Source organism: Puma concolor, chromosome E4, assembly GCF_028749965.1.
Source record: "Puma concolor isolate L17-30 chromosome E4, mPumCon1.1.hap2, whole genome shotgun sequence".
NCBI classification, from domain to species: domain Eukaryota; kingdom Metazoa; phylum Chordata; class Mammalia; order Carnivora; family Felidae; genus Puma; species Puma concolor.
This window is the reverse complement of record NC_141683.1, coordinates 53,306,969-53,327,691: the sequence shown is the minus strand read 5'-3', so window position 1 is coordinate 53,327,691 and position 20,723 is coordinate 53,306,969. Positions and strand designations below refer to the sequence as shown.

General features: G+C 39.5%; 1 protein-coding gene across 7 annotated transcripts in view; it reads left to right on the top strand.

Moving 5' to 3' along the window:
• RABGAP1L (RAB GTPase activating protein 1 like) overlaps positions 1-20,723 on the top strand; it is a 779,355-nt gene that overhangs the window by 665,336 nt on the left and 93,296 nt on the right. Inside the window, exons 1-2 of one of the 7 annotated variants that reach the window (XM_025921064.2) lie at positions 6,706-6,925; positions 9,332-10,082. The exons of the other annotated variants lie outside the window; for them this stretch is intronic. Of the exons in view, the coding sequence (XP_025776849.1) occupies positions 9,972-10,082 (111 nt within the window). The 5' untranslated portion in view covers positions 6,706-6,925; positions 9,332-9,971. Of the gene's footprint in view, positions 1-6,705; positions 6,926-9,331; positions 10,083-20,723 lie in introns of those variants that run through there. 7 annotated transcript variants of the gene reach the window in all.

Genomic DNA, 20,723 nt, shown 5'->3' with positions numbered 1-20,723 from the left:
TATGCAGATTTGCTAATAGATATACATCCCCCAAGTCTCAGCTTGTTACAGTGATTGTTGATTCACCATCATTTTAGTAATGATTAAGTGCTGCACATTTAGAATTACAAATCATAATCTCCTATTACATTGCATACTTAAAATTCTCCACAAATAAGTTGTCTCAAACAGACATTTTAATTTTTAATTTTTTTTTATTTTTAAAGATTTTATTTTCATGTAATCTCTATACCCAACGTGGGGCTTGAACTCACAATCCTGAGATCAAGAGTCACATGATCCACCAACTGAGCCTGCCAGGCTCCCCTCAAACAGTCATTTTTATTTTTTTTTATTATTTTTTTTTTTTAAATTTTTTTTTTTCAACGTTTATTTATTTTTGGGACAGAGAGAGACAGAGCATGAACGGGGGAGGGGCAGAGAGAGAGGGAGACACAGAATCGGAAACAGGCTCCAGGCTCTGAGCCATCAGCCCAGAGCCTGACGCGGGGCTCGAACTCACGGACCGCGAGATCGTGACCTGGCTGAAGTCGGACGCCCAACCGACTGCGCCACCCAGGCGCCCCTCAAACAGTCATTTTTAAATAAGGATGCGAGGTAGATGATATGTGTCCTTAGGCCTAAAGGTTGTCCTTAGAATTTGTAACTGAAAGTAAACCATTGGGCCCTGTGGGCACTGACATTCTCTCTTAACTTCTCGTTGTCTTTGAAGAGTAACGCATGAGTATGTTAGTTATTTTTAGTTGAAAAATAAAAATCATGATATTGGAGAGGTATTCTTTATGATGAGACTTTATGACAGTTCTTAAACCTGAAATGATGACTTTTTGGGAAAATGCTTTAGATTGAACATAAAAAATACATTCTTGGGGCTCCTGGCTGGCTCAGTCAGTAGAGCATGTGACTCTTGATCTCGGGGTTGTAAGTTCAAGCCCCACTTTGGGTACAGAGATTACTTAAAAGTAAAATCTTTAAGAAAAAATAAATAAAAATAAAATTCTTGTTGAAATGAATGAAATTGCTACCACTGCTACTAAGACCACTGTTAAAAAAGTATTAAGACCTTTTTATTACTTTTTTATTGGCCAATTAAGCAATTCACTGTTGCTCTCAAAGCAAACAAAATGCCAATTTTTAACAACATGGAAGCTGCTGTTGACAGATCATTCAATCAAAGGGCTATTTTCTATTGTAGAAGATTGCTAATACATACATAACCCTTGTCAGTAGTTGCCGTTCAGTTTTCTTTTTCTTTACATTTGCAAATGCTTTATAAATAATACCGTTAGATGCAAAATGAACTTTTAGTTCCTATTTTCAATATACAATGATATAATATTAAAAGCAAAATACTAAGAGGGGTGCCTGGCTGGGTCAGTCAGTGGAACATGTGACTCTTGATCTCGAGGTCCTGAGTTCAAGCCCCATGTGGGGTGTAGATCTTGCTTAAAAATATATACAAGCAAAATACTAAGAGAAGAGAGATACAAAGTCCAGCTTTGGAAATTTTAAAGCTTCTATTTCAGGATCTCCACGTTGAGTTTATTTTCTTCTTTCTTGAATTCATCTTATAATGAACCTGTTGGGGGCTTGGAGGGGGATACACAGATCCTTTATAATCACATATTTCAGTCTTAATAATAGGTCTGATTTGCTAGTGACCTTAAATTGTTTAAACCCAGAGGACAATGGTTTACTCTTCTATAAAATGGGGATAATAAAACCAGCTTCATAGTATCGTTGTAAAAAACTACAAGAGAGTATATAGTTAAAGGCCCATTCAAGCACAGTAGATATTAAATATGCGTTACTTGCCCTTCTCCTCCTTCCCCTTTTACCCCTACCCATACTCAGTTGATATCGTTGAGATGAAATGGATTAACAGTTTTTTTGGTCAAGTCTAAGCTTCCAGATAAGCTGTTACTCTAAACAATTATATAGGATATTTCTTTTGACTCTAAGATACCGACGAACCATGGAGAATCTTGTTATAATACAATTATAAAGAAGGATTGTGTATTTCCACGCTAGCCCCTAGTAACAGTGTTTTGTTGATCAGGTTACAACAGATGAATATCAGTAGACAACAAATGCTCTCTTTGTTCCCTGTTCTTGTCACAATTGCTTAATTTAATAAGAGGTAATTGATTAAACTCTGTCTGCATTGTCGTCAGGAAACTGGAGAGGCAGCTAAACTGCAGGAGACTCCACACACACACATTATCAACCTTTTGTGTCCTCTAACCTGTCTCAATTATTTCTGACAGAAGGACACATGTAAATTACCAAATTGCTCCCAAATAAAGCAACACGTAGAAAGATTTAATTGCTTAGGGAAAACTGGTAGAGGATTGGAGTTGTGTGACAGCGTCTCTTTCTTTGTCTTGGATTTTAATTAATTGGATAAGGAAATAGGAAATGGAGACATTTGTGTTCTTGGATACTGAGGATACCCTCCCCCCCCCCAATTCTAAGAGTTACAATTCCATCTTCTCTTTGGTGTTTAGCAAATAATCTTGCCCCTCCAGACATCATTTTTAATATTGATAATAACAGCAATGAACATTAATCAAACGCTTTCTAGAGCCAGGCAGCTTACTAAGGGCTTTTACATGCATTATCTTATTATTCCTCATAATTATAGCACTATTATTATTTTCTCATTTTGTGGATGAGAAAACCAGGGGTGAGACAGCTTATGGAATTTGCTTATGGTCACAGAGCTAGTGTGTGGCAGAGTCCTATATTAATTACCCCAGGTGATTCTGAACTCTGAAGTCCTCGTGTTAACCATTATAGGTCCTTCCTCTAATGACAAAAATGGAGGCTAGAAAGGCAGAAACTTTGTAGTCTTCAGTGACCGCCCTTGGCCTACACACCGTATTTTCCAAATTTGTTGACCCGATATTTGAAACCCGCTGCAGGCCAATTCAAATCTGCCTTTGAAGCCTTATCTCCTACCGTACCCAACCGATGTCTTCAGCTCACCAGTGTGGCCAAGTTTATTTTATTTTCCCTGTAAAAAATGATTTCACTTCACCTATCCAGATTCAATCCATGTCTTCCATGCAGGCTTTCCTGAATGCAGAGAGACTTTATACTATTCCAATCCTAAAGTCACTTACAATTGCATCACTTGACAAACAGCGCATTGTCTTCTGGGGTGGGGGAGGAGGACATGTGAGTGTCTGAAAAGCACTAGTGTCTGGCACATGGCTGATACTCCGTTTATGTTTGCTCCTTCCCTTATTGTCCTTTAGTGATGAAGGGCCTGCACTTTGGAGCCAGGCACACTTGTTGTTGAATCTTATCAGCTCCATTTCTGATTGTGAGAATTGAGTCAAATCACTAAGCTTCTCCACACGTTAGTGGAGAAGCAGAGATAATTACAGTGCCTAGCTCATCGACTTGCTGTGAAGATTGAATGAGATTCTCTGTCTAGGACATGGTGAATGCTTACCAAACATGAGTTGCTATTATTATCATTAAAAGTTTTTAGGGTATTAGTCATTATTTATAACTAGATTATATGATACTATATGAAAAGTTTAGTAAGTCCCCCCATGAACATTACAGGCATTTAGTAAATGCTCTTGGATTTTTTTGTTTATTTGTTTTAGAGAATGCATGCACGTGCTTGCACTCACATACACACACGAGTGGGGGAGGTGTGTGCAGATGGAGCAGGTGGAGCAGAGAGTGAGGGAGAGAGGATCTTAAGCAGGCTGCACACTCAGTGCGGAGCCTGACGTGGGGCTCGATCTCACGACCACGAGATCATGACCTGAGCTTTAATCAAGAGTCGGACACTCAGCTGACTGAGCTACTCAGGCGCCCCCACTTTTTTTTCTGTTGGTTTTTGAAAAAAAATTGTGATATAATTCATGTAGCATCAAATTCGTCAAGGTTGTTTTGTTTTAGTTTTTAAATTCCATTTAACATACAGTGTAATATTAGTTTCTGGTGTACAACATGATGATTCAACCCTCCCATACGTCACCTGACGCTCATCACAACAAGTGCGCTCCTTGATCCCCATCACGTATTTCACCCATCCCCCACCCACCTCCCCCCTGGGAGCCATCCGTTTGTTCTCTATAGTTCAGAGTCTTTTTCTTGGTTTGCCTCTCTGTCTCCTCCCTCCCCCACCCCCCTTTGCTTCATTGCAGATTAATCAAGTTTTAATTGTAGGATTTAAGCCAAGTCCACCACTGCAAGCTGTGTATATGATCTACTGCAGGGACCCGAGGGCCCCTTGGAAAGGGACTTATCCAGGCTGGACTCAACCAACCTGCAGGAAGAACCTGAGACAAATAAACATCTGAATGAAAACTAGTTCACATTTTATTGCTGTTCCCTAAAACTACACTCTGGTCTTCATTAAAAAAAAAAAAAAAAGAATCGAAAACATTAGCCTTGTGGAATGACTTGATTTGGTTGCTAGTAAAACTTTTTAAAAATTTATGACTTTTTTTAATTTTAAAAGTTATTTGCTTTAAAAATAAGGTAAAATTTCTGTAGTTACAATTGAGTTGTGTATTCTCAAAATGAGGCAAGATGAAGCATTCCTCAAATTTTTAGATGTGTCTGTAACCATCCTCAACACTGGAAGCCCTTATTTTTGGTTAGGTAAGGCTTAAGTGAATGTGTTGTGTTAAAAAACAGAATTCAACTGAGTAAATGTTAAAGATCTTATTGGCTTTTTCCAGTGATTTATGATCCGGACGGCATCCAATCTAGCAGATAGAAAGGAGCTCTGAGGAGTTTGTACCAAAGAAAAGACTTTCATAGGCAGAAGGGAGCAGGAACAAAGAAGTTCCACTAGGCAAAAAAGCAGATTGATTATTTCAAAGGGGTCTATCAGGCGGATTACCCAACTAGTGCTGATCTGGTGATTTCTGAGTGACTAGAGATTCCATTTCTGAGAGAGCCAAAACGGTAATGAAGTCTCTGTTGGGTGACATGAGGCTTCGCATAAGTGGCTCCATTTGGGGCCTGTTGTCTTGTTTTTAACAGTTGGCTGTGGATTTTAGAGTTACAAGTGAGGTAAAAAGCTGATTGTTGTGAACTCTACCTCACCCCCATATTCTTTGTAGTGAGATCTGAATGAGGAAGTAAGATACCCAGGATAGCCGTTAGGCAAGTATTTATGCCCCACTGTTGTTTTTTTTTTTTTTTTTTTTTTTTTTCTTTCTTTAACTCTGGGGATTTTCTCTTTCTTAAGAATCTGTGTTTTCTGGGGTTTTGAATTTGCCTAGCAATTGCTATGAAAGATAGAAAAGATAATGAGCTGAACGGCTGGAATTTGACACAAGAATAATGGTTTTCTTTGTTTACCTTTGCATGATTTGTAAAGAATGCTAAGCTTTTGCTTTTTTAATCTTTTACGTTTTGTTCTTTTTCCCTTTGTAAAAACTCCGTATGTGTTACTGAACTCCTCTGAAATACAAAATATTCTGGAAAGCTTTCTACTACTCACACTCCTATGGCTTCTCATTCTCATTTTATCTCTTGTTCCCCCACTTAGAGGACTTGGGTTTTGTAATGTGCACTCTGAAGTATGAAACCTACTTGGAAACTTGGTTTTCCGTGATTAAGAAGGTGCTTGTAGAGTTTTGTCTTATAGTTGTTTGTGTCAATGGCATGAACATTTTGTGAAGATCTCTTAAAATGGAGTCCTGCACACTTCAGGAATGGATATGTCAAGATTCAGGAACATCTGTGAAGATGTTCAGGAGTGATTACACAGGCACCACTGGGGAGGGAAGAGACTCTCTAGAGAGCTCCACCTGTGCACGTGGGAGGCACAGAAGACCCTTCTGCCCTCTAGACCATATTTCTGCTATGGGCTTTTCTCCTCCTCTCCATCCTACCCTGATTTTAGGGCCCTTGTGATGAGAATGTTCTACAAGTAGAACCCGACTCATGGGAAAAGGGTCTTTATAGCCACTCTTGTGAGATGAGATAATTTTTTAATGATGTGCTATCGGTTCTTAGTGTATGTGCCTTGAGCTTGAACATGACTGCCATTGTAAAGATACTTTGCCACATTGGGGGAGAACACAGAAATTAAAAAAAAAAAAGTTCGCATCTTATTCAGGCTTTACTTGATTTTTGTTTTGGCTGTACCTAAATTTGACACGTGAGAACAGATGTTCTCTGAAGGCCAGGAGTGGTTTATTAAACTCCTAGTCAATCAGTGTGACCCAGGTATGTGTTTGCTGAAAAGTAATAATCCTAGAAGAATGGCTGTAGAACAAAATCAGCTACCAGAGTAAAATCTTTCTATCTAAAATCTAAAATGGCACTTAAAAATCACTAAAGATATTTTATTCGTTAACATTTTCTTATTTTAATGAGATCTGGAGAGGCTTTTGAAAATTACTTTGTAGCCAGTTTGGTCTGTAAACTGAAAGACTGTAAGGAATAACTAATGAAAAGTAAAACAGCTGTCATCGAATACTCTTCATAGGCAAAAGGCTTGATGTAGAAAATCCAAAGTAGGGTACAAAGTAGACTGCATTTGTTGGGACATATAATAGCAACCCCAGGGGGACTTCCTTAACATCTGGGCTTAATGTTACCTTTTGTTTTTTACTCTGATAGAGATGAAAAAGGTATTTCCACTTTCAAATCCCCAAATAAGCCTATTTAGTGGAGGGAAATTGGATACTTAGCTTTGGACTGTTTCTGAGCGCACAAACCTCTGATCTAGTCCATCCCTCTCAATTTACATGACCATGAGGAAATGGAAACCTAGGGAGGTTGAAGGACTTACCCTGGGACAGGCAGCTAGCTAGTTCCTGCTTGAACTGGCGACTAGCTATTGGTTACCGCTAACGCCGCGTTTTCTGCCGCCGGCTGGGTATGCAACCCCGTCCTGGTAAATTGTAGCAGCGAATGGTGCTACACCCCTTGATCTCAGGTAATCCCCCCCCCCCCCCGCCCCACGCCCCACGCCCCACGCCTTTTCTCAGGGGAGCTGCGCGGTGCGAAGTAGAGGATTGCAGGAGCTCACGCGCAGACTACCCTGGGAGATCCGTGGGATCAATTCACGGGGTTGCTCTGGGGGGATGCGGGGCGGGTGGGGGGGGGGTGGCAAGAGAGTACGAAAGATGTCTTGCAAGGGAGTAAAGGACTGTAAACATGACTGTAACATGGCCCCTGAAATTTTGAGGCTGGGGTATCCCAAGAGAAAATGTCTTAGGAAGAGAAGCCAGTTCTAAGACAGGTTTTTAAATAATCAGTTTTCAAAAAGTATGCTTTGTGTTGGGACCACACATACACATTCAATTGTGAGAGGAAAGAAACGTTGGTATTTTCCCTGCCTGGATTCCAAAAGTCAGGTATGGAGGACAGTTTTAAGGGTGAAAAAAAATGAAGGGTGCTAATCTAACCTAGGGAACCCTTGCTCTAGAAAATGCATGCATTGTGGCTTTAATAGAGGACCTTTTAGATTTGGAAATGAAATGTTAATAATTCTAGTGACTGTGGCTAATTAGAACAGTCTTTTGAAGGTAATAAATTAGAAGCTTTAAAAAAATACCTCTTTACCTGAGAATCTGTGTGGAATTCTAAAAGGACTGAATTATTTAAAGTCGTTAGCTTCTGTTTATGTAGTTTTAAAACTATCTTTACAGCCTTTGATTATGTTTCTGAAATTGTTTTTGTACTTTTACAGCCCTGATCCCTTAAATGTTTTATGAGTTTAATATACAGCACCTATTTGGTATTGTTTTTCTGGTCCTTTTTTTTTTTTTCCCTCCAGTTAGGAGTGTTCTTAACCTAGAAGATTACCTATTGTTACACTGAATTGCTCTCTCGGGGTGCATAGGCACTGCTCGAAAGCGGTTATAATGCTCGTTTGGCCCTGGGCGGTTGCCAGCAGGGAGTAAGGCATCATGGGAAGTAGTTTCTTTACCTTCCACAACAGGTGTCTTTGTCAGTGCACCTTATCCAGGTATCAGTGTGGAAGCACTGAGTCACTGTAGCACAGAAAAATAGGAAAGCAAGAGGAATTCCTTTCACATCTAGAAAACGGTGCTGCAAGATAAATCTGAAACCTTCTGGTGCTAGTGAATGCACGAAGAGGGTCACAGTGACTTTTACAGCACTTCTGAAAAGATAAAAAAGGAATTTAAAAGGTATGAACTGCCCGGATGCCTTATAAAACCTTGTCTCTTGATTATCATTTAATTTTTACCTGGTTAGTCAGCGTTAAGGTAAATGTGCCGGGAAACTTTTTAACATAAACAGAGCTTGAAAGAGAAAGCTGCATTGGAGGAAAAAAATGAAGTAAAAATGCTTTACCGGCTCCAACAAGGGTCAAGCACAGTTTGAAGCTGTTTTAATCTTGGAGATTTATTCAAAGTCTTGGCGTTTTCTATTAAAATAAGCTTCTTAGACTTCTGTTTCCTAGCAATAAGGTGTTTTCCCCTTCTGCGTGTGTGTGTGTGTGTGTGTGTGCGCATGCGAGTGTGAGTCTATTTAATCTAGAATGCTATAGCAATTGCAAAAGTCTCCTAATCATATTTAAATGGAACAAGGTGCTATTTAAGTAATCATGTTAATCTAGGTGAAGATACTTCAGGAAAATAAGGGAAAATAGACACCATGAATCTCATCCCACGTTTTGTGTGTCTTCTGAAAAGCTAACAATTCAACCACATAACAATGCTAAATTAGGACTAAAAATTCCAACCAGTAGCTCTGTTTGATTAGAGACAAACATTGCCAAATTGATTTTTAGCAAATAATATTTTTCCTGGTATTGCAATGTCATCATCTATAAATAGCAGAGTAGATAATAGCTTAATTAGACATTTTGGCAAAACAACTTTTGGAGGAGCTTTATTCTCCCCCCCCCCCCTTTTTATTTGCTTACTACTTTTTCCATGGAATCAGCCTACGCTGTACTTCCTGGTAATGTAGGGAACCTTGTAATGATGATTTGGGGCAGCTTTCGGATTTTTCATCAGGGCATATTGAGGTTCATATTTACGGTCTCCAACTGGAAAACACTTCTGGTGGCTAAGCCACCACCAGTTCACCACTATCTGCTAACAGGGTAATTAAAAAAAAAAACAACAGCCTCTAAGTTTAAAAATAAAACAGGAGAACTTTTATCTATGGGAGAAAAACAATACGTTTTTAGAAATGAGACCTTTGTGTTGCTTTGTGAATAACAACAGAAAACAAAGTTCCCCAAATCAGGAATTCTATTTAAAATATTTGCATGTTTTTTAGTGGGAGAAGGGGAAATGATTTTCAACTGATACTGCAGTCCATTTCATTTTTATATTTAGGTGCTTCTTTTTTTTTTTTTTAACAGAAATAATCAGAGGGGGAAAAGACTCTCTTTTTTTCATACTTCAGGAGATAATTTTTAACTGCACCAAGAATTCTATAAATTCTGAAAAACTAAAGGTTGCCGTCTATTTATTTTCTGTGAATGTGAAAAAATAAGCCATAAGAAAATCCACTTCTCCTCCAAGAAGAAGACTCTTGATATAAATGATACTGAAGTAAGAAGATAAACTTTAAAAGTTTCTAATTACCAAGGACGTAGCATAAATCAGTTTGGGGGTCCTTTTGTTTTATTGTTTTTGCAATAGGATATTTCCAGTTAGAAAACTTTTCATTTCTCTTTTTGAAGTTTAAAGAAGATTTCCCAAAACTGAGCTTTCCAGCTGCTGTGTTAAGAACACAGAAGGTGTTTATAGCGTTTACTTCCTCCACAGATAAGAGGACCTCCCTTAGTTTTCTACAGGGGGTGAGCTGCCAAAGAAGCCTGTGATAGCAGCTGTTTTTTTTTTCATATTTCTTTTTTTCCTCGTGGATTTTTGATACTACACCCCTTCAGACTCAGGTGGGTGTGGGCATTGGCACTGAGCTGCAGTAGGATTTTTCCCTGGATAGTCTGGTCTGGAGCTGGGGTAGCAGCTGCCGCTGTGGAAAGGCCAGCTGGCAAGATGATGGAAGAGATCTCCATTATGGTAGCCTATGACGCCCATGTTTTCAGCCAGCTGCACGACGAAGACTTCCTCACTAGTCTCGTGGCCATCAGCAAGCCCAGATCGATGGTAGGTGGTCCCTTGCACGCGGCTCTGGAGCTGTTTTCCTCTTTTCTAACATGTACTCCTGGAGCAACTCAGGCATCACGTCCTGGGAATTAGAATAGAAGTATTGCTGTTGGCTTTGAGTTCAGGCTACAGACAGGTCTACAGGTTTTTAGTGATTTATTTACATCACCAAACACTATATGTTAGTGCGTTTAAAGTGACTTAGGAGTCATACCTAACCTAACCTCACCTAACCTAAGTTAATGCTTTCATATATGGTGAGGGTGAGAAGAGTTTTATAGTACCAAATATCACCCCGCCTCATGCGTTTGCCTTGTATGCATGTCTGTGATGACAGATGCAGGTGAAGGTCACCTGCATTTACACACATATGATTCAGTCTTTGAAGTAGAACAATTTTACGTGTGGGCTATAACATCAACACAAAGTTAAGTGATCTAAAAGCCAGATAACTTTCAAAATGTTTACATTATTATGAAGAACTATTATGAAAATAGCTTCTAGTATAATTTTAGTTTGGATTTAATATTGGTAAATTTTTGAAACAATTCTCCAAGCGTCTTGGTGCACACGTCCTCGCATAATAGGAAAATGAAGTTCTTGCAAATGTTTGTTGTTTCTTCTATGTAGATGTCATATCATGGCTCTCGAGTTTAAGACAGTAGTGAAGCATACCTTTTATACTAACTTGCCTAATTCTTGCCATAGTAACCTCTTATTCATTATATTTGATAGTACTCATCACAGACAACAGGACGAAAGACTATATCGTAACCATTATCTTGTTAGTATGAAACCCTGATTCTCTATTTTAAGGCATAGGAACCTTAAACACACGATGGCAATTTTTTCAAACAATGAAATTGCAATGAAAACATAAAGGGGACTCTCATAGGTAGATTTTAAAAGACTTAAGGGTTACATTAATTAGATGTAGTCTACTGCCATTGTTCAGATGCTGATTTGAACAAACTATTAAAAAAATCTATAATTGACCAATTAAATATTTAATGATAAGATAAGATAAGATATTTAATGATAAGATAAAAATATTTAAGAGGATTATTCATTTTTATGCAATAATGATAGTACAATTATGTTAAAAATGGTAACTTCAAGATACATATTAAGATAATTATAGATGAAGTATCTGCAAAGATTCAAAAATATTTATGATTCAGTAGAGGGGTTGGTGATATGGATGAAGTTATATGAACTTACAGAACTGTGTTGGTAACTGTTGAAACTGAGAGAGGAGTAACAGGGATTCATTATACTCTCTCCACTTCTGTAGAATTTTTTTTAAAGTCGGCCCCATGCCCCCCCGTGGGTCTTGAACTCACAACTTTGAGATCAAGAGTTGCATGCTGTACTGACTGAGCCAGCCAGGCGCCCCAGTAGATGTTTTATAGATGCAGTGGATGTTTTTATTTTTACTTTTTTAAAATTTTATTTATTTAGGTGATCTCTACACCCAACATGGGGCTCAAACTCACGAATGAGATGAAGAATTGAACACTCTTCCTCCTGAGCCAGCCAGGGACCCCTGTAGATGCAGTTTAAAAGTCAGCTGGCCTGGGGTGCCTGGGTGGCTCAGCCGGTAAAGCGGGTCCAACTCTTGCTTTCAGCTCAGGTCATGATCTCACAGCTCCGTGGGATTGAACCCTGCGTTGGACTCTGTGCTGTCAGCATGGAGCCTGCTTGGGATTCTCTCTCTCCCTCTCTCTCTCCTCCTTCCTCACTCGGGTGTGCTTGCTCTCTCTCTCTCTCTCTCTCTCTCTCTCTCACTCACTCAAATAAATAAACAAACTTAAAGTCAGCTGGACCAAAAAAATAGCAAAGCCAAACAAATACTACATAATATATAAGTGTTCATTGATACAGAAACATCTAGCCTTTTACATTCTTGTCTTCTGTTTAAAAAAAATTTTTTTTTACATTTATTCACTTTTGAGAGATAGAGTGTAAGCTGGGGGAGGGGCAGAGAGAGAAGGAGACACAGAATCGAAAGCAGGCTCCAGGCTCTGAGCTGTCAGCACAGAGCCTGATGCGGGGCTCAGACCCACGAACCATGAGATCACGACCTGAGCCGAAGTTGGACACTTAACTGACTGAGCCACCCAGGCGTCCCTTAACTTCTATTTTATAATTATATATGTTATGTGGATATTATTGCCAACCCTTGGTTAACCACAATATTTTATCAAGTCAGGAGAGAGTCTCAGTGGTTATGGATAAGCTCTTAACTTCATTTTAGCCATTAATTTCACAATATTTCACCATGAAGACTTATCCAAAGAATTCAGAATTCATTTCATTTCTTTTTGATCATCCTGTTAAGATCCTCTTAAGGTGTCTGTGCAGCCTTAAAAAAAAAGAAGAATCAAAAACAGAGATGTAAAGTGGCACAATCTAGAGGACAAAGTAGGCTGAGGAGAGAGGCAGTGACTGAGTCCTAGGGAACATCTTACACTCAGTGAGTGTAGGACATCGTGCTGTGTGTGTTGTGCATGTGGTCATATGCACATGTGCAGGAGACACAGAGAGAAAATGAGCTAATTAATATTTATGTGCTCACTGGGAAACACTCTTCCATTTGTAGATCAGATGAATATTCAATATATTGATATAGGTTATGCCTTGATGCAACTTCAGCTCCCCCAATGCACATTTCTACTCCTAATCCTGGAGCATATTTGGTATGAAATTTGGTTACTAATGTGGAAAGCCTCAGAGGTATGATAAAGGCACAAAATACTGCTCTGTATTCAACTTTTAAATAATATTGATGTTGGGGTGTTGAACTTAATTATCCAACTTTCTGGAGATATTTAGTTTTCTTTATCAGAATTGAAATTTTAAAAGAATTGACTGGTACCATCTTTTGAAAGTGATATTTGGTTTTGGTTCATGTGGAAAAGTCATATTAAAATTGTGCTAAGGTGAAATATTTATCACTTACTTTTGATTCTGTATTCCATTCTTTGCTTTGTCCAAGATGAACCGTTTAAATTGTATGAAAGGGATAAATACTCAGATTTTCTACAGTATAAAATAAATTACTTCTCAATCTGATTTATTACTGCACTATGAAGCAAATTACATTCTTGCTACCATATAAAATCTTTTGGGTGTAGGTTGACTATTACAAAAGATATTTAGAAGCTTTCTTAGTACAGGATTAATTAAATGTTTTTCTGTAATTGGACTTTGTTTCATAATGGAAGGTAGCTTGATTCCTCAAATGGTTAAAAAAAAAAAAAAAAAGAAAAGAAATAAAGAAAGAAAAAAACCATTAAACATGGTGGTTTTGGTGTGGACACTGAATCATTTCTTGTTTATAAGTAGCCCTGTGGCTTTCTGGCATTTTTGGTGGAGACTTGTGGTAAAAAATACAAGCCATTATGCATACAAGACTAAAAGAAAACTTGACTAAACAATACTTAACTGTAACTACATGTGATGTATTCAGTTTTTTTCCTATTTTATTTGTTTGCGGCTAGTTATGTACCACTAAATTGATTTCAGAAATGTTTCAAGCCACACTTAGAAAAACATGGTTATAGCCTATTGATCCTTTAAAAATGAACAATAATGCAGGGGTGCCTGGGTGGCTCAGTCAGCTAAGCATCCGACTTCGGCTCAGGTCATGATCTCATGGTTCGTGGGTTTGAGCCCCACATTGGGCTCTGTGCTGACAGCTCAGAGCCTGGAGCCTGCTTCCATTCCGATTCTGTGTCGCCCTCTCTTCCCCTCCCCTGCTCCCGCTCTGTCTCTCGAAAATAAATAAATGTTAAAAAAAATTTTTTTACATAAACAATAATGCAAGCAAATCACAAATCCCTTTATACAGCTCCCTTTAGACAATCACAGGTAAGAAAAAAGGATAAGGAACCCAAGCATAACTCCTCTTGTCCCCCAGATTCCTTTCTTTCATTTATATTCTATCTCTCTCCTCCTCCCTTTCTCCCTCTCATTCCCTCTCCTCTTCTCTCCCCTCTCTCTGCCTCCCCACCCCACCCCCCACAATAAGAAATGACCTGGCCCGCTGACTGGCTCACTTGGTAGAGCAGCTGACTCTTGACCTTGGTTGGCGTCATGAGTTCGAGCCCCATGTTGGGTGTAGTCGTTACTTTAAAAAAAATTACCTAGGCCAGTGTTGTATTTACGAAGATAAACTAAACAAAAGCTTAGAGTCTCCACTAGAAAAACCTAAGAACTTTTAAATTACAGCAAAAATAAATTGGTGTGTAAGGTGAAAATCCAGGATAATCAAAATGGCTCCAGAAACATTTAGAAAGGTGCCTCATTGAACATAGTATTCCAGCCTTCCTTTAAATCTAAAAGATTATTTTTTCTTTAGTTGTTCATTGGCTGAAATTAACTGGCTTGCATTTTGAGACAAAGTTGTACCTTCCCCCCATTCTCCCTCCAACACATATATCTTTAAATTCCAGAGTGGTGCTCACACCAGGAATAATAAACATATGAGGGAGGCAGTCTCTGAAGTTGTCCTCAGTCAGGGCCTTCTGTGCCAGAGAGGAATGGCCAGCATTCCTCTTTACTGCCTCCACCATTTCCAGTTATCTCTGTAGCTGCCTGGTGTAAATAAGGGAAAAAGAGCACACCTGTTATATTTATTATACATTCCAAAGGAAGATTTGAATATGTATTTGAATTCGAAACATATGATTTAAACAGTGAACAAGCCTAATAACCAATGCATAGTTTCTGTCAAGCTTGACTTTCAGGTTAAGTGTTAATTTATATTCTGAATTATCTTAACTTTTTAATCTATACAGGGATTACCAAAGGAATATTGCCTTCTGACGTATGTTAGGGCAGTATGTAGTGTTAACCAACATTTTTGGGTTATTGCAATGAGCTGGTATAAATAGAGTATCCCTTCCTCCAAAGACCTCACAGTCAAGTAAATGAGAGAAACAAAATAAATATTTATGGGAGTGATAACTTGGCTATTATAGGGTAGAACAAAGTAGAGAATAACCACCACTGATTGAGCAGTGTGGAAGAAGCCTTCAAAAGGGACTGGGGGCACTTAAGTCAGGCTTTGAAAGCTGACCAGGTGCTTGCCAACTGGTGGAAGAGGGTAGGACCTTTCTGAGCAGGGGGAACGGCTTGGGCAAAGGCTCAAGGGTTAACTGCTTTGGGGGCTTTTTAAGTTACACAGTGTCCAATTGAAGTTTTAGATCTGCTACTTATTCATAAATTACCTAAATTCTCTAAACTTCAGTTTCTTCATCTGAAAAATGAGGGACATAGTAGTACCACTTCATTGGATTAGTGTAAGCATTAAATGAGCATTTGTACGTATTTAGCCCAGTGAATGCCCTTACTGATTGTCTCCCTTCTAACAAGGAAAGGGCTGTTCAAACTGGGGAAGGCTTGAAGGAAGGAGTGGGCTGAATAGATAAGGTGCCATAGCAATGTGGAATGAGGAGGTGGGTGGACAGGATAAGGTGGATTCTTTGGTTTACCCTGGTGAATTGTTTAATTAGGGAATCACTATCAGGATATCAGTCCTACAGGAATCTTGAAGCCTTCTGCCTTGAAGACGGTACAAAAGATCTTAGGTGTGAGCCTTAGGGTGGTGGGAAGGCAACGTAGAATCAACAGGAGGGATTTATATGAGCCAAACCATCTGCTGAGTAGATGTATCCGGTATTGCACAATAATCTGGTGGTAATGGACTGACAGGGGCCATGCTGCCTGTGGAAAAAAATTTTAAAGGGCATTACAACAGTGCAGGTAAAAAGTTGACAAGTGTCTAGTCTTAGACAATGGCAGTGTGATAAAGAAATTAATCCACACATGTTGATAGGTTCTTGCAATAGATACATGCAGTAATACTACTTAGGAAGAAGCAGCTGATCTATTTGAGAAGAGTAAATTAGGGAGATAAGTTGAAAACTACTATAAGCTCCTCACCTTATAGAACTGGAATTTTTGTTGTTGTGTTGACTTGAATGGGCAAGTTTGATATCAAGAATGTAATGGAGAAAGGGCGGCCTGGCTTCACCATGTTCCACTTCTAGAAATTCGAGGTCACATGTCACCGTAAGAGGCTTGGTGTCCAGTGATAGAACTGTCCATTAACACAAACCACTTACCCAGGCTAGCACATGTCTGCGCTCTGTTACCACTAGATATATGTTCTTAACTGGCAGATACCAAAATAGCAGCACTGTGCCAGCAAAGGAAGGGAGCTCCTTCAGGGAGCTACGGTTTATCTGATCTATAAATGGGAGATGAGGGTAGGCATTCTGAAATCACTTTCTCCTTACTGGGTTGGCACACCAATTTAATCTGGTGTGCCAAATTAGAAAAAAAAAAAAATCAGAGCAGTTCCATGTGCCAGAGATGGGTAAAACAATGAAATCAATATTGCTTCTAAATCTTCACTGCATATACATTTCAAATCTTGACTGGAGCAAAACATAAAGCCAATTAATTCCTCCATATTCTTAAAACAATGTTAGTATCTGAACGTTTTCTGTTCTCCATTGTTATTTAGCCTGTGCACGTTTTGGCGGTATTTCATCAATTTCAGTTCAGTAGCAGGAGCCAAATTTTCCCTCATTTGGTTATCAGTTCTGATACGAGTTAAGGTTCTTACAGTTGCAAGTAGTAAAATCTTGAGCTATCTTCAACAGGAAAGGGAACTTCTCATGCAGACACCAGAGTGTGTCCCTTTAAACACAAGCACAGAGGTGCGGCCAGGCAGCTGAGCTGGCACCGGACCCCTGCTGGCAAGCACGCTCCCTGTCTCTTGCCATCTAATTAACTTCTCTCTTGGCCTCTCCTTTATTTATCTCTCTCTCTACCCGCTTTCTGCTTCTTCATTCCCAAGAAATATGGCTGCCATTCAGCATCCAGATTTACAGTTCTGTCATATGCAGAGAGTTAAGTTGCTACCCCTAAATCACAAGTCCAGATTCCTCAGAGACAGTCTGCCTGAGTAGTGTTGGGTGAGGTGACACAAAATAGAGTAGAGCCTGTGGGTGCAGACTCGGGAGCCAAACTGACTGGGTCAAATCCCACCTCACCTCCAACTAGCTCACTGACTTTTGGCAGATTACGTGACCTCTCTGAGCTTCATTTTTCTCATCTGTTAAATTATAGGATTAAATCAGTTCATGCAAGTAAAGCACTTGAGAATAGCTATCACATAGTAAGAGGCATATGTACGTTAGTTGGTATTATTCCAAACTGATTTCTCTTAAAAAAATTTTTTTTCAATGTTTATTTATTTGTGAGAGACAGAGACAGAGCACGAACAGGGGGAGAGCAGAGAGAGAGACATAGACTCCAAAGCAGGCTCCAGGCTCTGAGCTGTCAACACAGAGCCCGATGTGGGGCTTGAACCCACGAACCATGGCCTGAGCCGAAGTCAGATGCTTAACTGACTGAGCCTCCCAGGCACCCCCAAACAGATTTCTTTTTTTTTTTAATTTTTTTTTTCAACGTTTATTTATTTTTTTTGGGACAGAGAGAGACAGAGCACGAACGGGGGAGGGGCAGAGAGAGAGGGAGACACAGAATCGGAAACAGGCTCCAGGCTCTGAGCCATCAGCCCAGAGCCTGACGCGGGGCTCGAACTCACGGACCGCGAGATCGTGACCTGGCTGAAGTCGGACGCTTAACCGACTGCGCCACCCAGGCGCCCCTGGATTTCTTTTTAAAAAATCTTAAAATAGGAGATTAGCTTTTAGTAGACTTTATAACTAAATTCATCATCCAAAAATTAGTGTTTATTTTTATTTTTGAGAGATTGCGCAAGCAGGGGAGGGGTTGAGGGAGAGGGGGACAGGAAATCCAAAGTGGGCTCAGTGCTGACAGGAGAGAGCCCAATGCGGGGCTTGAACTCCTGAACCATGAGATCATGACTATAGCTGAAATCAGACGCTTAACCAACTGAGCCACCCAGGCATCCCTATTTAGGTTGTTTGGGTAATAAATATGAAATTGAACCAGCTTCTGTAACAATAATTAGAACTTTTCTGCATTTAATCCTGTTTTAGATGTTGAAAAATAATCTTTCTATACTGGCCTGGGGGTGATGTTGATTTGTAAGTCAATTCAAAACAATTTTTTGGAAGATGTTGTAGAAACAGTTATAGAAGTCTGTTATAGAAACAGACATAGGGGCGCCTGGGCGGCTCAATCAGTTGGGCGTCCGACTTCGGCTCAGCTCATGGTCTCACAGCTCGTGGGTTCGAGCCCTGCGTCGGGCTCTGTGCTGACAGCTCGGAGCCTGGAGCCTGCTTCCAATTCTGTGTCTCCCTCTCACTCTGCTCCTCGCCTGCTCACACACACTCTCTCTCTCTCTCTCTCAAAAATAAATAATAAACATAAAAAAATTTAAAAAAAAGACATAAAACATAATACATTAAATTATTTCTCTCTGTCTTGTAAGTCCTAACTTGTCCACAGTGGTTGAAAAGTCTTACTCTAGGTTTTTTGTTTGTTTTTAGCATCCATGTTTGTATTCAATATAATAATCAATCAAAAATATTCATTGATCTGCTACTGTGTGCTATGCTATATTTTTAAGCCCTGCGAGCGAGGTGTGAACACAAAAGACATATCCGTTGTGAATCTTATACTATTTGGGGAGAAGTCAGAAAGAAATATTAGCTAATGATATCACTTATCAGCTATGATCAGTATTATGCACAGACTTAAAATGAAGTGATACCGTCAAAAGGGATTCATTGGAGGTTTTATTTTGGGTAGTCAATGAGGGCTTCAGTGGTGTCATTTGAGATATGAATGGCATCCTTGGGAAAATTAGGAAAGAGTATCTCAGGCAGAGAAAAGCTCTGAAAAAGGGCCCAAATTGGTAGAGTTTGATATATTAGCTAAACAGGAAGGTCAGTGTGGGATCACAGTGTGGAAAGAGCACCAGGGGCCAGGGGCAGACAGTGGTAAGAAATGTGGTTGGGGAAGAAGTTGGGAACCGCTATGATGTAGGACTTCTAAGTCAGAAGGAAGAGTTCAGGTTTTATTCCTTATTTGATGTCCTTGTATTTTAAAAATCTAACAAATCAGATTTTACATCTTGTTTAACAGGAATTTAAAATGATGATTAAATTATTGGAGAAGCCAATATTATATCAAAAACTTACCACTGTGCTCAAACTCAATATGAAATTGTAGCATTCAGACTCAATGCCAGGACTACAAGCTGGCTTACGAACAGGATTTGCAACAAAACAAAGCAACACTAACACTGGAGCCCTGATTATTATACTGCCCACAATAGGATTCCTGGCAGGCTGAAATACTGAAGAAGCCCTCTTAAATCTGACACAGTCAGGACTGTAGTCAGTTCATAGAAGAAGTTGGCTCAGAGGATGAAGCATAAAAAAACAGTACATACTAACCTAAACATTTATTTTAACTTAAAACATCAGTATATATTCATAATCCATTTTAGTACAGGAAACTTAATGCCCTTTCTTAGAATAGGAATTCTGAAATACATAATGCTAATTAGTTTTCTTTTTTTAGATTAAAAAAAAATTTTTTTAACATTTACTCATTTTTGAGAGACAGAGAAAGACAGAACATGAGTAGGGGAGGGGCAGAAGGAGACACAAAGCCCGACGCGGAACTCAAACTCACGAGCCGTGAGATCATGACCTGAGCCAAAATCAGATGCTTAACCAACTGAGCCACCCAGGTGCCCCTCTAGTTTGTTTTCTTAAGAGAACAACAAATTAAAAAATTTATGAAGCAATCTAACGCAAACTTTGTAGAGGTTTTGTTTTTGTTTTGTTTTACAACTTTTTACATCTTTTTTTTTTTTTTAAGTTTATTTTGAGAGAGCATGTGTACGAGTGAGCAGGGGAGAGGCAGAGATTGAGGGAAAGAGAGAGAAGCTCAAACAGGCTCCGCACTGTCAGCACAGAGCCCCACGAGCAGCTCCACCTCATGAACCATGAGCCACCCGGGTGCCCTGCAATTAACTCTTTAAAAAAATTTTTTTAATGTTTATTCACTTTTGAGAGAGAGAGAGAGAGAGAAGGAACAAGCTGGGGAGGGGCAGAGAGAGAGGGAGACACAGAATCCGAAGCAGGTGCTAGGCTCTGAGCTGTCAGCACACAGCTTGACACAGGGCTCGAACTGACGAACCGTGAGATCATGATCTGAGCCACAGTCAGAAGCTTAACCAACTAAGCCACCCAGGCGCCCTAACTGTTTTTTAAACATAAACTCAGCTGTGGTCTACTCACCACAAGAGTTAAGCATGCCTAGTGTATACAATTTCTTTATGAAGGGAGCAGAGAGCATTAGTTAATCGGGCAAAAATTTTCAAGAGCACACATCATGCACAACAAACACAACAAGCAGCTATGAATCCTGTTGCACATCCCAGTAAGCATTTCTATTTCCTTTGGGAGTCTTTAGATGGCTAGGGTGTGGTTGATCTTGGCCGAGCACAGCGGATATAGCCGAGTTTACTTAGTTTCTGGACCCAGGTTTGGTTAGATCTGTTCCATACCTCATTATTTTTGGAATCAATAGGCAATCTGGAGCATGTCCTTCTCTTGACAGAGTTTAGAAATTCCCAGAAGGGTCAGTGGAAACATCAGATGCCTCTTAAAGGCCTCCATT